The sequence below is a fragment of the Chelmon rostratus genome, chromosome 2, assembly GCF_017976325.1.
Source record: "Chelmon rostratus isolate fCheRos1 chromosome 2, fCheRos1.pri, whole genome shotgun sequence".
Taxonomy (NCBI): Eukaryota; Metazoa; Chordata; class Actinopteri; order Chaetodontiformes; family Chaetodontidae; genus Chelmon; species Chelmon rostratus.
Genome location: NC_055659.1, coordinates 15,539,683 through 15,551,327, shown reverse-complemented (window position 1 = coordinate 15,551,327; position 11,645 = coordinate 15,539,683). Strand labels below are relative to the sequence as shown.

Here is an 11,645-nt window from a genome sequence, read left to right as displayed (position 1 = left end):
CGGTCAGTCCTGCACAAAAACGAAATCTGTGTCGATGACAAATCCCACGTGGCTCCGCAGAGATAAATAAAGCCAAACTAGATGCTTCTCCTGCTCCTCTGTTGCCTGGCGAGCGTGAACGCGCCTGGCTCCACGGGGCCGCTGCTGATGAGAGAGGGAGAGAGAGAGCGGTCGTGGACGCGCCGGCCTGTGTGGTGGTGGTGGTGGTGGTGTCGGCGGCGGCGGTGGTGTATGTGGGAGCAGGAGGAGAGACTCTGCAGTGTCTTGGCAGCTGCATTAGTGCATCTCCCACCGTCTGCGATGCCTCCACGGCCAATGCCTGCCTCCTCCGCGTCCACTTGACAACGCACGCCGACATGAACTCGTCGGGAAACTGAGCCGGACGTCCACACCAGCCCGCTGTATGCCCCCCGGAGAGAGTCCGGAGCGCTTCATTCACGCACCGAAACCCCGCGACGAGAATTGTTAATGGAAAATGGCGATAGGCAAAAGGTCTTGCAGCATCGTCTGCTTGGTATCTATCCAGATCATCTTGATTTTCAGCGCATCGTGGCCTGGAGCGGAGGGTCTCACGTTCCCCCAGCAATACACGTAAGTGACGGCCAACCTGACTGAAAACATAGCGGGGCTCCGATGGGAGGCAACTTTGGGCTTGTCCGCTCAGCTCTGGTGTCAAGAGATACTTCAGTCATCCCGATTTATTTGCTGCTGTTACATAATTTGTGTTGGTGATTACATCAATGTAAAGGCTGGGTATTTACAGCTCAGTGCTGTGGAAGGTGTAGTCCACAGTATGACTGGGCATACATGGGAAAGCTATTCAGAGATCATTTATTTATGTGTGTGAGCAATCACATCTCACAGGACCTCATTCATGTATCTTTCTTTTCTTCTTTTATATCAGATGATCCATTATTTTTAATGATGTGAACACTGAGCGCTGTAGATGTCTTGCATCAGATCAGATGTTTGTGTTTATTTAATATGAAATATATAAATACATAATGTAATACACACACACACACACACACACATATAATGATGCAATATAGCTCAGATTACTCTGTTTTCTCTTGTAGATGTCAAATAATAATGGCAAGGATCGGGAGATGTTTTCGTTGTGACACTGTGAAGTGAAGCCAGTGAAGTTGTTGGTGGCTTTTATTAGTGAAAGCAGTGAGAGGCTCATTGTGTTTGACAGACAACATTAAGTCTGTGCTGTGGTTGTAAAACTAAAAAGGTTTTTTTTTTTTTTCAGCGTTGCCCCTGCTGTTCTTGTGCGCCAATGCTAGATTTTTCCATGCAGGCTTTCAAGTAGAGAGCAACACATTTCTTTATTTGGTGAAACACTCACCTCTCTTGAAACCTCCCGAGAAGATCAACAGTGCAGTAGTAGCTCCTGGTAGTATTGCTTGCTCAGGGGTACTAGTTGTAGGATGTTGCACAGAAGAGGAAGAAGAAGAAGAAAGGTGTGGTTTTACTGTGAAGGCGGCGTTAGAATTAACACTTTCTCTCTGTTTAAATCAATCCTGCGCTTGGATCGTAATTCTTAACCTTTCACCCGTCACTGTTAAGTACAGCTGGCGCTTAACTGGAGACTACAGTTATCTGGGCCCACCTCCAGGCTCTGCAATCAGGCCGCTCTGGAGGGAGGAACGGGCCAGATGGTCCACACATCTTCGGGGCACACAGTGAGGGCTTTCTAGCCAATCACAACTGGCGATCCGAAGGTTTATTTACCAATTAGGAAAGGGGTCTATAAATCAGGTGTGTGTGTGTGTGTGTTTTATGATGAATTGGGTTATTTCAAGTAGGGTATAGCCACCGCTTTCTCCTCCTCCTCCTCCTCCTCCTCCTCTTCCTTTCTGCTTATTTTTCTGCTGAGTGCTATGAAACAGCTACGTAGCCCTCTGCCCTGGGTCTCTTCATGTAAGCTAAATGAAGCAGAATCGCTGCACTGAAAAACAGCATCTCATTCCAATTAAGAATTAATACTGCAGCAGCAAGGATTTATTCCCCTTCGCACTTTTCACTCCCGCCCCTTCTGTCTGACTCTGTCTCTGCATATAGATGGGTAGATGGATAGATGGATTGATATATAGATAGATGGATAGATCTCTTTAATAATATGTTGTTTACTAATTTGCTTTCCAAGTACATTGTGGAGGAAATGCAGTGGAAGGGTGACATCTTTATACTTCATGGGGTTTAGGCTACCAAAATACAGATCTTTTTGATTAATCGATTGAGCTAGTGGCTGTCAAGCTGGGAGTCGGACCTGCAGACACAAGTGGAAAAGCATGGCAAGATTTGTTCTAGCAAAACAATATGCAGAGTGCAAAGTGTGTGACGTTTTAACAGGGGAAGGAAAGAAAAGAGTGGCGATGCTCATCAGTCAGTTCCTGAAAAAGCCTGTCATGCTCTCAAGTTCGCTGTCAGCGGAGCGGGACAGCCTTGTGTCTTCTGTGTCTCTGAGTTTGATAAACTTCTAGTATTTCAACCGCAGCCACACGCACAAAAAGAAACACCCAGTTCATGTTCTATGTGATGTTCAGCTGAATTTAGTGTTCAAATCGGTTAACTTTGGAGGCAGAAAGAAATGTTTGAGAGCCAGTGGATCAGTTCTTTAATAGAAAACAGCAAAAAGCACAATGAGAACTCTTCAAATGTCTGGTTTTGTTCAGTCAACAGACCAAAACCCAAATGTAATGAATTTACATTGATCTAAAACAGAGATGAGCTGCAAATCCTCACATTCTGGGATTTTGAAAATTTCCTGCTTTGGTCATAGAGAAATACACTTCCAGACACACACGAGGAAATGTGTGGCTGTGTGAGACTACAGCTGTGCTTTGAGCTATATGCTGATGTCAGCATGGTAACATTCAGTGAAAATGCTCACATGCTGATGTTTAGTAGGTACAATGTTTATCATGCTCACCATGTTAGTTTAGCATGTTAGCAAGCCAATATTTCACAAACACACTGAACACAAAGTCCGGCTGAGGCCAGAAACATCGTCCTGCAGAGCTCCTGCAGATCTGGACGCAGCAGCTCCAGACCCACTGTTTTAGACGTACACATGCACGAGGCTGCTTCTTTGTTGAGTTACATTTAATTGACTGGATGTAGGCCAAAGACACACAGCACACTTGAAAAGCAAACTGCACAATTGTTTCATGCATTAAAAATGCCAAAATATGCAATTAAAAAATGTGATCATAGACACTGTCAGTGTTTGTAGGAGATGAAAGGAGAGCCCTGCCTCTGGAGTCAAACTCTAGCATGTTTTTTCATCCAGACGTAGCAGTGAATGAATGAAATCTAATCGCTATTTTACACTGTTGGTAGTATTGCAAAGGATAGGATGACATTATTCGTTGAAAGTAGCTAACGTTAGGGAACTGAATGGGAACATAATGTCTAAAATGGTGGTTTTGGAAATGCTGTGTTTCTCTGGCTCTGCAGGTCGATGATGTTGGCCGAGGCTGACGAGCTCGCATACACTTGCACGCATTTTGCCATAAACCAAAATACTGTTCAGCTGTGATAATTGCAATTCATCCTAAGCGAGACTTGAATGTCTGAACCAAATTCAGATCCATCCAGCAGTTGTTGAGTCATTTCTTTTAAAACCACAAGCATGAACCTCGCGGTGGCGCTGGAGGAAGTGGCCGGAGATCACCGAAGTCAGTAGGCTTCATCCTCTGGGGAGCACGACCGTCTGTACAACATTTCCTGGGAATCCATCCAGTAGTTGTTGAGATATCAGCCTGGGCAGGAGGTGGTGGACCGACTGACAGACTGACATGTCCATCCCTAGAGCCATGCTGCTTCGATGGCTGAAAATGTAATTCAGACCGCTTCATGCAGCCTACAAAACATATTTTTTTCTATATAAACATAATTCTTTGGAAGCTACGGTGCCAGATGAATGGCTGGCGTGATACTGCACTGTAGATACAGATATAGCACATACATTTATAAATATAGCTGTAAATGCCTCCCCTATCTGCTGCTTATACTCCACCTATCGCTCTGCCGCTCCACCCTCTCAACCCCTCACTCTCGGTGCTGTAAGTGAATATGGGTCACATCGCGTACTGCTTCTCCGCCTCTTGTCCCAGGGGTGTGTGAGTATAGCAGGTAACAGAGAAGAGGCACGAGTGCGGCGCGCCGTTGAGCCGCCTCATCGCAGCGCTGCGATACAGCGTTCTCTGGCGTCCCACAGGGCTCCAGAGGAGAGGAAATGGAGCACACAGTAAAAAAAAAAAACAAAAACTTAGGACTGTGCTTCAGCCGCACTGACTCACACAGTTAAAGCTGCTCTGCAGTTCTGTGGGCTACAGTCATATAACAAACCTGATTTACTCACACGGCAGGATCTTGTCAACGCTTCTCGAGGGCATTTTAAATTAATTTGTCATGCAAAAGGCTTGTTGACTCCAGTCTTTGAAATATGTTTAGTGATTCTATTGATTTAAAAAATAGGTTTAAAAAAATAATTGACTTCAATTAATGCACTGCATGTTAATATTGTTGTTAAACATCCTATGACCTATTTCGAGGATTAAAGGTATCATTGGAGTTTGGTGGATTTAGTGTCTTTACAGTGGGCTAGTGGACCAGTAGGAATTGGTTCAATACATGATCCTCTTAAGGCCCCTTTACGCTGTGGGATTTTGGGCTATCCCAGCCTGAAGTTGACAGTCATGAGAGAAACGTAGTGAAATATTCGGTCATCAGTTCAAAATTTAAGTCCTTAGCTCACACCATGTCTTAAACCAATTACAGTTAAACAAATAGACCTTTTCAAAACACGAGAGCCTTGCAGATGGATGACTTTGCTTGCATGTGCACGGGGCTACATTTTTTAAAATTCACCAGATCTTAATTGCGTTTGACGTGCCTCAAAGCTGGTGTTGTACAGTCTGACACAGATTGTGACAAATGTTTTATGAGAGCCATCTCGCGCAGTGTGATATGCAACGAACCTGCAAGATCTCTGTTATCACACAGTGTGAAGGAGGTTTAAAGAAACAAGGGCAACACGCATCCTTTCAGAAACATTAACACCGATTTGACTTAAATTTTCAGATTCTTTATGTTGCTGTGCTTTTCTGTTCAACCCGATGGATTTGCTTCTTTGTGAGGGACACTGATGATATCCCCACAGCAGACATCTGAAAGCGTAATCAAATCATAAACTGACAAAACAGGTAGAGTCTGACTGATTTGGATCTTAAAGACTATCCCAAGATTGCATGTGCAAGTCTGGCTTTTTCTTTTATGTTAATTATCTTATTTGTGCCAAGCAAATAAGAATTGTGTGAGAATCACAAGTTGCTGACTCACCATTGTTCCGTTCTGTAGCAAGAAAGAACAGCTCAGTTCTTATTTTCATAAACATTTTGATTTGATCAGCCATGGTGGTCACATAATCACACTAACACACTGGCCTGTGATAAATCAGTTGCAAATGAAGCATTCTGACAACCGGAATGTGTTTTTTAAAGGGTTTATCACAGGATGCAGTTTTCTGTTGCTGCCTTCACAGCTGTCAATAGCTGCTGCTCTTTGTTTCAGAGCTGCTGCCTCGACTGCCTCAAGCTGAAAATAATTTCACTTTCAAATTGTGCTGTGCTTGTCGAGGGCACCTTGTCAGGCGTTCAATCTTATCATAAATGGGCCTTTAGAGTGATAGTCTTGGTGCTGCTGGAGTTAAACAAAACCCCAAAACCAAATAGCTTACATCTTAGTTTTCCTTTAGCTTTTCTGCAATCCAGAGGAGCATTTCTATCAGATGAGGTGGAGTCAGTGTGAAAAGTCTGGCACTGCATGAGGGCTTTCTGTTCATCTGCAGGTTTAAAAGTCTTTCGGTTGTGCTCCGTTCATAAGAAAATCAAAAAACGGGGAAAGAAATTCAAATATTGTGTCTTCATTGTGAAATGTCTTTCTGTGGATCTGGACTGTTGATTTGTGGCTCTTCCAACACTAGAAACAAGCCCAACAAGGCTTTAATCTGAGGTGTTGCCTTGTAACTCTGCTGGGAACTGTCTGACTGATAATGTATCGACTCCCCGGCCCTATACGGGATGCAGGATGATTTTCTGGGTATTACGCTTTTTTTCCTGCACTAATTTAGGAAGGAAACTCAAAATAAATGTTTCGCCTGCACAAAGTCTACTCTAATCCATTTGGCCGGGCTGAACAGCAGGATCACATGTTCAGCCAGTGAATGAAGTGATCTCCATTGAGACTGCTTTCATTCAGCCATCCTCAGGGTCTCTTGAGGATAGGGTTTGGGCAAACAGGGAGTCTATAAGATAAATACAGCTACAGCATTCACTACAGTGTTTCTTCTTTTGGAGCATATTTTTCATCTTAAGCGATGCTGTTCCCCGTGGCTAATAGACTTCAACGTGGCATTGATGCATCGACAACAGACACGAGTTCTTCTGCTGCAGGATGCTGCTTTTGTTCTGATTGGTGGTTGTGCAGGATTGTGCGTGCTGCTTTCAAATTGCCGTTTTGGATGAGATTATGCTGTTTATCACTGAGAACACATTTTGGAAGAAGACATACAGAGCACATACTGTACGTGCTGTGTTGCTGACGCTGTGTGCTGAGCATTTAAAAAACTGTGAAGTGAAGTTACTGCCACTGTAGATCACATTTTTACAGTTAATATTTATGAGACATATCATACATATACTTGTACATATCATCATGCACTGTCATTGCCAATATAAATCCTTCACGCTGTCCATACATACACATGAATAATGTGCATAATCATCCACTTCTCTTATGCATATTCACTCAATATTTCTTTGCTCTATATTGGATTGCTTTCAGGCTAGAATACTTGACTTGTGTATAGACTTTTCTTCATGTTGTTGGTCATTGGGTATTTTTATTCATCTTTTTCACATAAGTGTACAGTAGAGTCCTGCCCATTCTTTATTCTCTAGCCTCCTTTACCTCTGTTTGTTCAGCATATGTTGTCCTTGTTCATGGCTGTATGTAAGAACAGTGAAAATCTTGCTCTTTTACAAATATTTTGACAATAAACCTGATTGTGATTCTGATCTGAAGTTTGAGAGGCATTCACATGCAGATGGTTTGACAGTGTTCTTCTGACCTCCACTGTTTTTGTTGGATGTTTTGAATTCATCAGGGAACGGGCCTGTTTCTCAGAAAATGTTCCACACAAAGGTTGGAATCAGTGAAAATATAGAAAACTATTTGGTTTAATCAGTAAGGTTTACACATGGATGTTTCCTTGCCAAGGTGAGTCACAGCTGAAATCCCACTTTTTGTGAGTGGCTGTCCGTCTTGTAAGTGGTTAACATTATATGGTCTCCAAAAAGTTGATTGCCTCTTGCACTTGAGACCACTGCGCTTCCTCACAGGACGGCAGCTATACTTTAACCTTACAGCCACAGCATTTGCTTTGAAAGGGTGCTCTTCATGAGCAGTACTACTCAGCCTGTTTAATTCTTTCTTTTTCTGGCTCTGCAGGGAGGCGAACCAGGATAACTCTGATGAAGCCATAGTGATGTCATCACAGTTATCTTTAATTGGGGTTGAGGCTTTGAAATTTTAAACAGAAAGCCTGCTTTACAAACCTGGGCTTTCAAATTTGAAAGACGTGGCTGCATTACAGGAAAAGTAATTATCAAGTGTTGATCAAATGTATATAAAGATGGAAGCGAAGCCAAAACTTTCCGATCGCACCCTGGTGGCTGGTTGCGGTATAGGTCATAAATACGTTAATGTCAAAATGTTTTTCCCAGAGATGGTTTCTGTCATTTTAGACAGGTCTTATCACGACGATGTACGTTCAAGTGTTCATTTCTCTGCTAAGTTTGGTTGTAATAGTTAGTTGGTGCTATAAAAAGGGGACGTTACATCATGATTGACAGCTAATCCTAACCCGCGATTGGGTCAGGCGGACTTTTGTGTGGGACCCCAATACTGTCTGTAAATAGTTCAGTGCAGAGAAAAAAATAGTTAACACATTAATAAATGTTTTTGTGCCTCAATACAAGCCTACCATCTGATGTTTGTTCTATCTGAAGTCAGTCTGTGTTTAACCAGTAGCAGCATGGCTCTCAACAGGTTTCTGAAAATGATTTATATTGTCTCGAATTGTATCTGCAGTTTTAGTTTTCTGGACATGTTTCTTTGTAGGTCTGAATGTAAAAGTGTCCCAAAGCAATTGTTGTTGTTGCTGTTATTGTTGTTGTTGTTGTTCTTCTTCTTCTTCTTCTACTGCTGCTGCGTCTTCCTGTGCGTCTTCTTCTGCTGCTGCGTCCTTCTCTGCTTCTTCTTCTTCTTCTGCTTCCTCCTCCTCTGCTTCTTCTTCTCCTTCTTCTTTTCCTTTTTTGGTTTCTGTATCCTCAGTTCCTTGCCAAAGCCACTGGAATAACCGTGGTGATGTCTGTCAGTGCTGGTGGTTGGTTGTTGTGGCGTTTCTGGTGCGCAGCCAATGGTGGGTGTGATTGCTGTGTTGGAGCTGACATTTGACAGAGATAATGGTGGGAGTGCTGATACTGTTTATCATTTAATCACTTAATGGCAAGGTATCAAGATCATCTACAACTTTCTCTTTTTTAAGAAAAATCTTAACTGATATTTATAATGAGTTTTATCGCATTGTTTAGCCGTCCAGCTGCCATTCACTGTTTAGATTCTCTCTAACTGCTCTCATAATGTCGTTTTCAGCTGCAGCAGGCAGCTGTTTTCAGTGAAAAAGCTCTAAAAACCCACTGTGCGCTACCTGCTGAGCACCAAATGACAGACAGACACAGTTGCTAGCTGGTGAACATACTGGAACATTTTGCAGCGAAAGAAACAGATATTCTTCTCAGGAGTTGGGAGAAACACAGCTGAAAGAGAGTTAATATCACCAGGTGGACAGAAACAGGACTCCAGATGAAAGCTAATGTTGCCCCGTAACTGCTGGAAGTGTAAATAAGCAACTAAAATACACATTTGAAGTCCACTGAGGCAACTAACCACGGCAGAATTGTGCTGTGGTTGTGGTTAAATGGTGATATGACACAGCTACAGGCTGCAAAGTTATAAATGAGCATGAAAACACTTGAAAAATTGAACAAGCTACTTATTGATTTAAGACACATCTTCTGGCTCAGAACTGATAACACAGTTGGACAGTGGAGGAATGTAAGTAGATTTACTCAAGTATTGTGCAAATTTAAGGTAATTGTACTTTGCTTGAGTATCTTCACTTTATGCAACTTTATACTTCTACTCCACTACATCTCAGAGGCACATATTGTACTTTTTACTTCACTGCACTTGTCTGACAGCTTGAGTTACTAGTAACTTTTCAGGCTACTCTCATATCCTGCCTGTCTGAAGGTGATTTCGAATTACAATTTTTTCTAATAGGATGAAGGATAAAATGTTCCTTTATGGGAAAATTCTCTGACTTCTCAAGCTAAATAAGCTATAAACTAAATAAACCCTCTTGGATTAGCTGGAAAATGCACCATCAGAAAGCTGAAAACAGGCTGTTCTTCTGAGCTCACCAACAGTTGGACTTTATAAAGATACATGTTTGTCACAGAACAGTGATGCTACAAATTTTACAGAATATGATGCATTGATGAAACGACTCAAAAGTGTATTCAGTAGTTAAAAAGAGCTCAACCATAAACATCTACTGCAGTAAAATGCAACATCCACACTGATGCAGCAGTAAAGTTAATCCACTCCAGCAAAACACTGCCATTTTACTGCACAATGAGTACTTTTACTACTTTAATACTTTAAGTGCATTTTGTTGATAATACTCACATACTTCTACTTGAGTAAGGATGGACTCATTCTGTGGTTGAACAAAAACAAAACACAGCCTACACTGCAGTGAGAGAGACACAAGCATTAATCTACCTGTCTTGACATTAAACATTTTCAGGTTTAATTCATAGCGCCCAGAGAATTGTTAATGCCTCACCTCTAGAACCACATGTATACCTCTCCTTCACTGAACCGCCTCTGTTGTTGTTGCCCCTGACACTCATCGCACAGCAGGTGTTTTATTTATCGCGGCTCATTAGTTGCTCTGTTTTGGCAGCATAGCAAGAAATTCCAAATGCATCAAGTGATCCTGCCCGTCACCGCAGGGCTTAAAAGCTATTTATGTACTTATATAATAATGATGTCTCAAACTGTATGTTTTTCTTTGCTTTGGAAATACCCTTTCGCAGAATTATGACGATGAGTCAACAAAGCTGATTAGGTAGCGTTACTAATGTTTCGTGGCTTACTCTCAACCTCAGCGATGGATGCACCTGTTGTCTAAGCTTCTTTTCTATTCGTCGTGTCCTTCTGAGAAAGTTGCAGCGAATGACAAAATGCTGAACTGCTGCTGTCAGTGGTAATAACACAGGTGGAAATGTTTTCCGTATCAAAGAGGTGCCCAAATCTGAGTTGTTTTCCAAAGGTGTGAAATTCTCAGACGTGACCAACTTTATTTCCCGTATTGATAATGTTGTTTGCAGGGTGTAAGCACATTTTTTATACATTAGCACATCTTGAAACAATATCCATTTATTCTAATGTCAGCCAGAAGAACTAATCCTCTAATTTTCAGAGATGATTAATGATTGATGATTAATATGGTTTGTTAAATGAAGCACATTTTCACAATCTGTGCTCTAATCCATGCACATGCACATGCAACAGCTATTGCTATTGTTGCAACATCATTGCCTACCTCTTTGAAATACACATACACACCCACACAGACAGTCTTGTTTGCATCACTTTTGGGGACATTGCATAGGTTTACATTCATTACCTGGAGATTTACCCTAACCATAACCACTACTTGCCTAACTCTAACCCTAACATTAACCAGTCAGCTGTTTTTCCAATTGGGGAAACAGCCTTTATCCCCAGTTGCAGCAGCTCTCCCCAATTAATACTGGTCTTGAGTTTGAAATGTGTCCCTAAAAGTAGCCTGTGTCCTACCCACACGAACACACATATCTTTTTCATTTGTTTGCTTTGTGTGACAGTCGGCCTGTGATGTCTCTCCGCAGGATAATGCACTGGGCCAGGCGTATTGAGCAGGAGATTGACAGAGTCTTTCAGCACATCACTGGAGCTCAGCAGTTGAAAGGGGTGAGTGTGTTGCTTCTTTTTATAGTACACAGGTCTTACTCATCACAGTGCTGCATAAACTCAAAGAAATGCACCAGCCCGAGAGGTCAGTGTGCAGAAAAGCTGTAAATCCATTAAGTTTAAAAGGTAAAGCTGAGTAGGTGCATGAAGCAAGAAAACAATTACAGTCCACCCTTCAGAAACCTCTTTGTTTCTTTTTCCAAGATTTTTTTTGGAACTTCTTGCAGAGCAACAACACAGTGTTTTTGTTTTCCCTGGACAAACTGTCTCTAATAGCTTTATATTCAGCAGTTTCCAGCATGTATGCTCTGTTTTTTAGATGTCGTTGCCAAATTCTGCTGGCACTTTGTGTGTTGTTTGCAATAATTATCAATCTTGCACACACTGTACGAGGTGCCTGAACGCACGCCTACAGTGGTTGGATTTAGAATATCTAGTATTATGTTTCATGAAGTCATGAGCTTAATAACACCTACATTCATGAA

General features: G+C 42.1%; 1 protein-coding gene across 1 annotated transcript in view; it reads left to right on the top strand.

The window, feature by feature from the left end:
* Window positions 1-475: 475 nt before the first annotated feature.
* LOC121616300 (voltage-dependent calcium channel subunit alpha-2/delta-2-like) overlaps window positions 476-11,645 on the top strand; it is a 35,392-nt gene continuing 24,222 nt past the window's right edge. Inside the window, exons 1-2 of the mRNA XM_041951035.1 lie at window positions 476-591; window positions 11,079-11,160. Of these exons, the coding sequence (XP_041806969.1) occupies window positions 476-591; window positions 11,079-11,160 (198 nt within the window). The remainder of the gene's footprint in view (window positions 592-11,078; window positions 11,161-11,645) is intronic.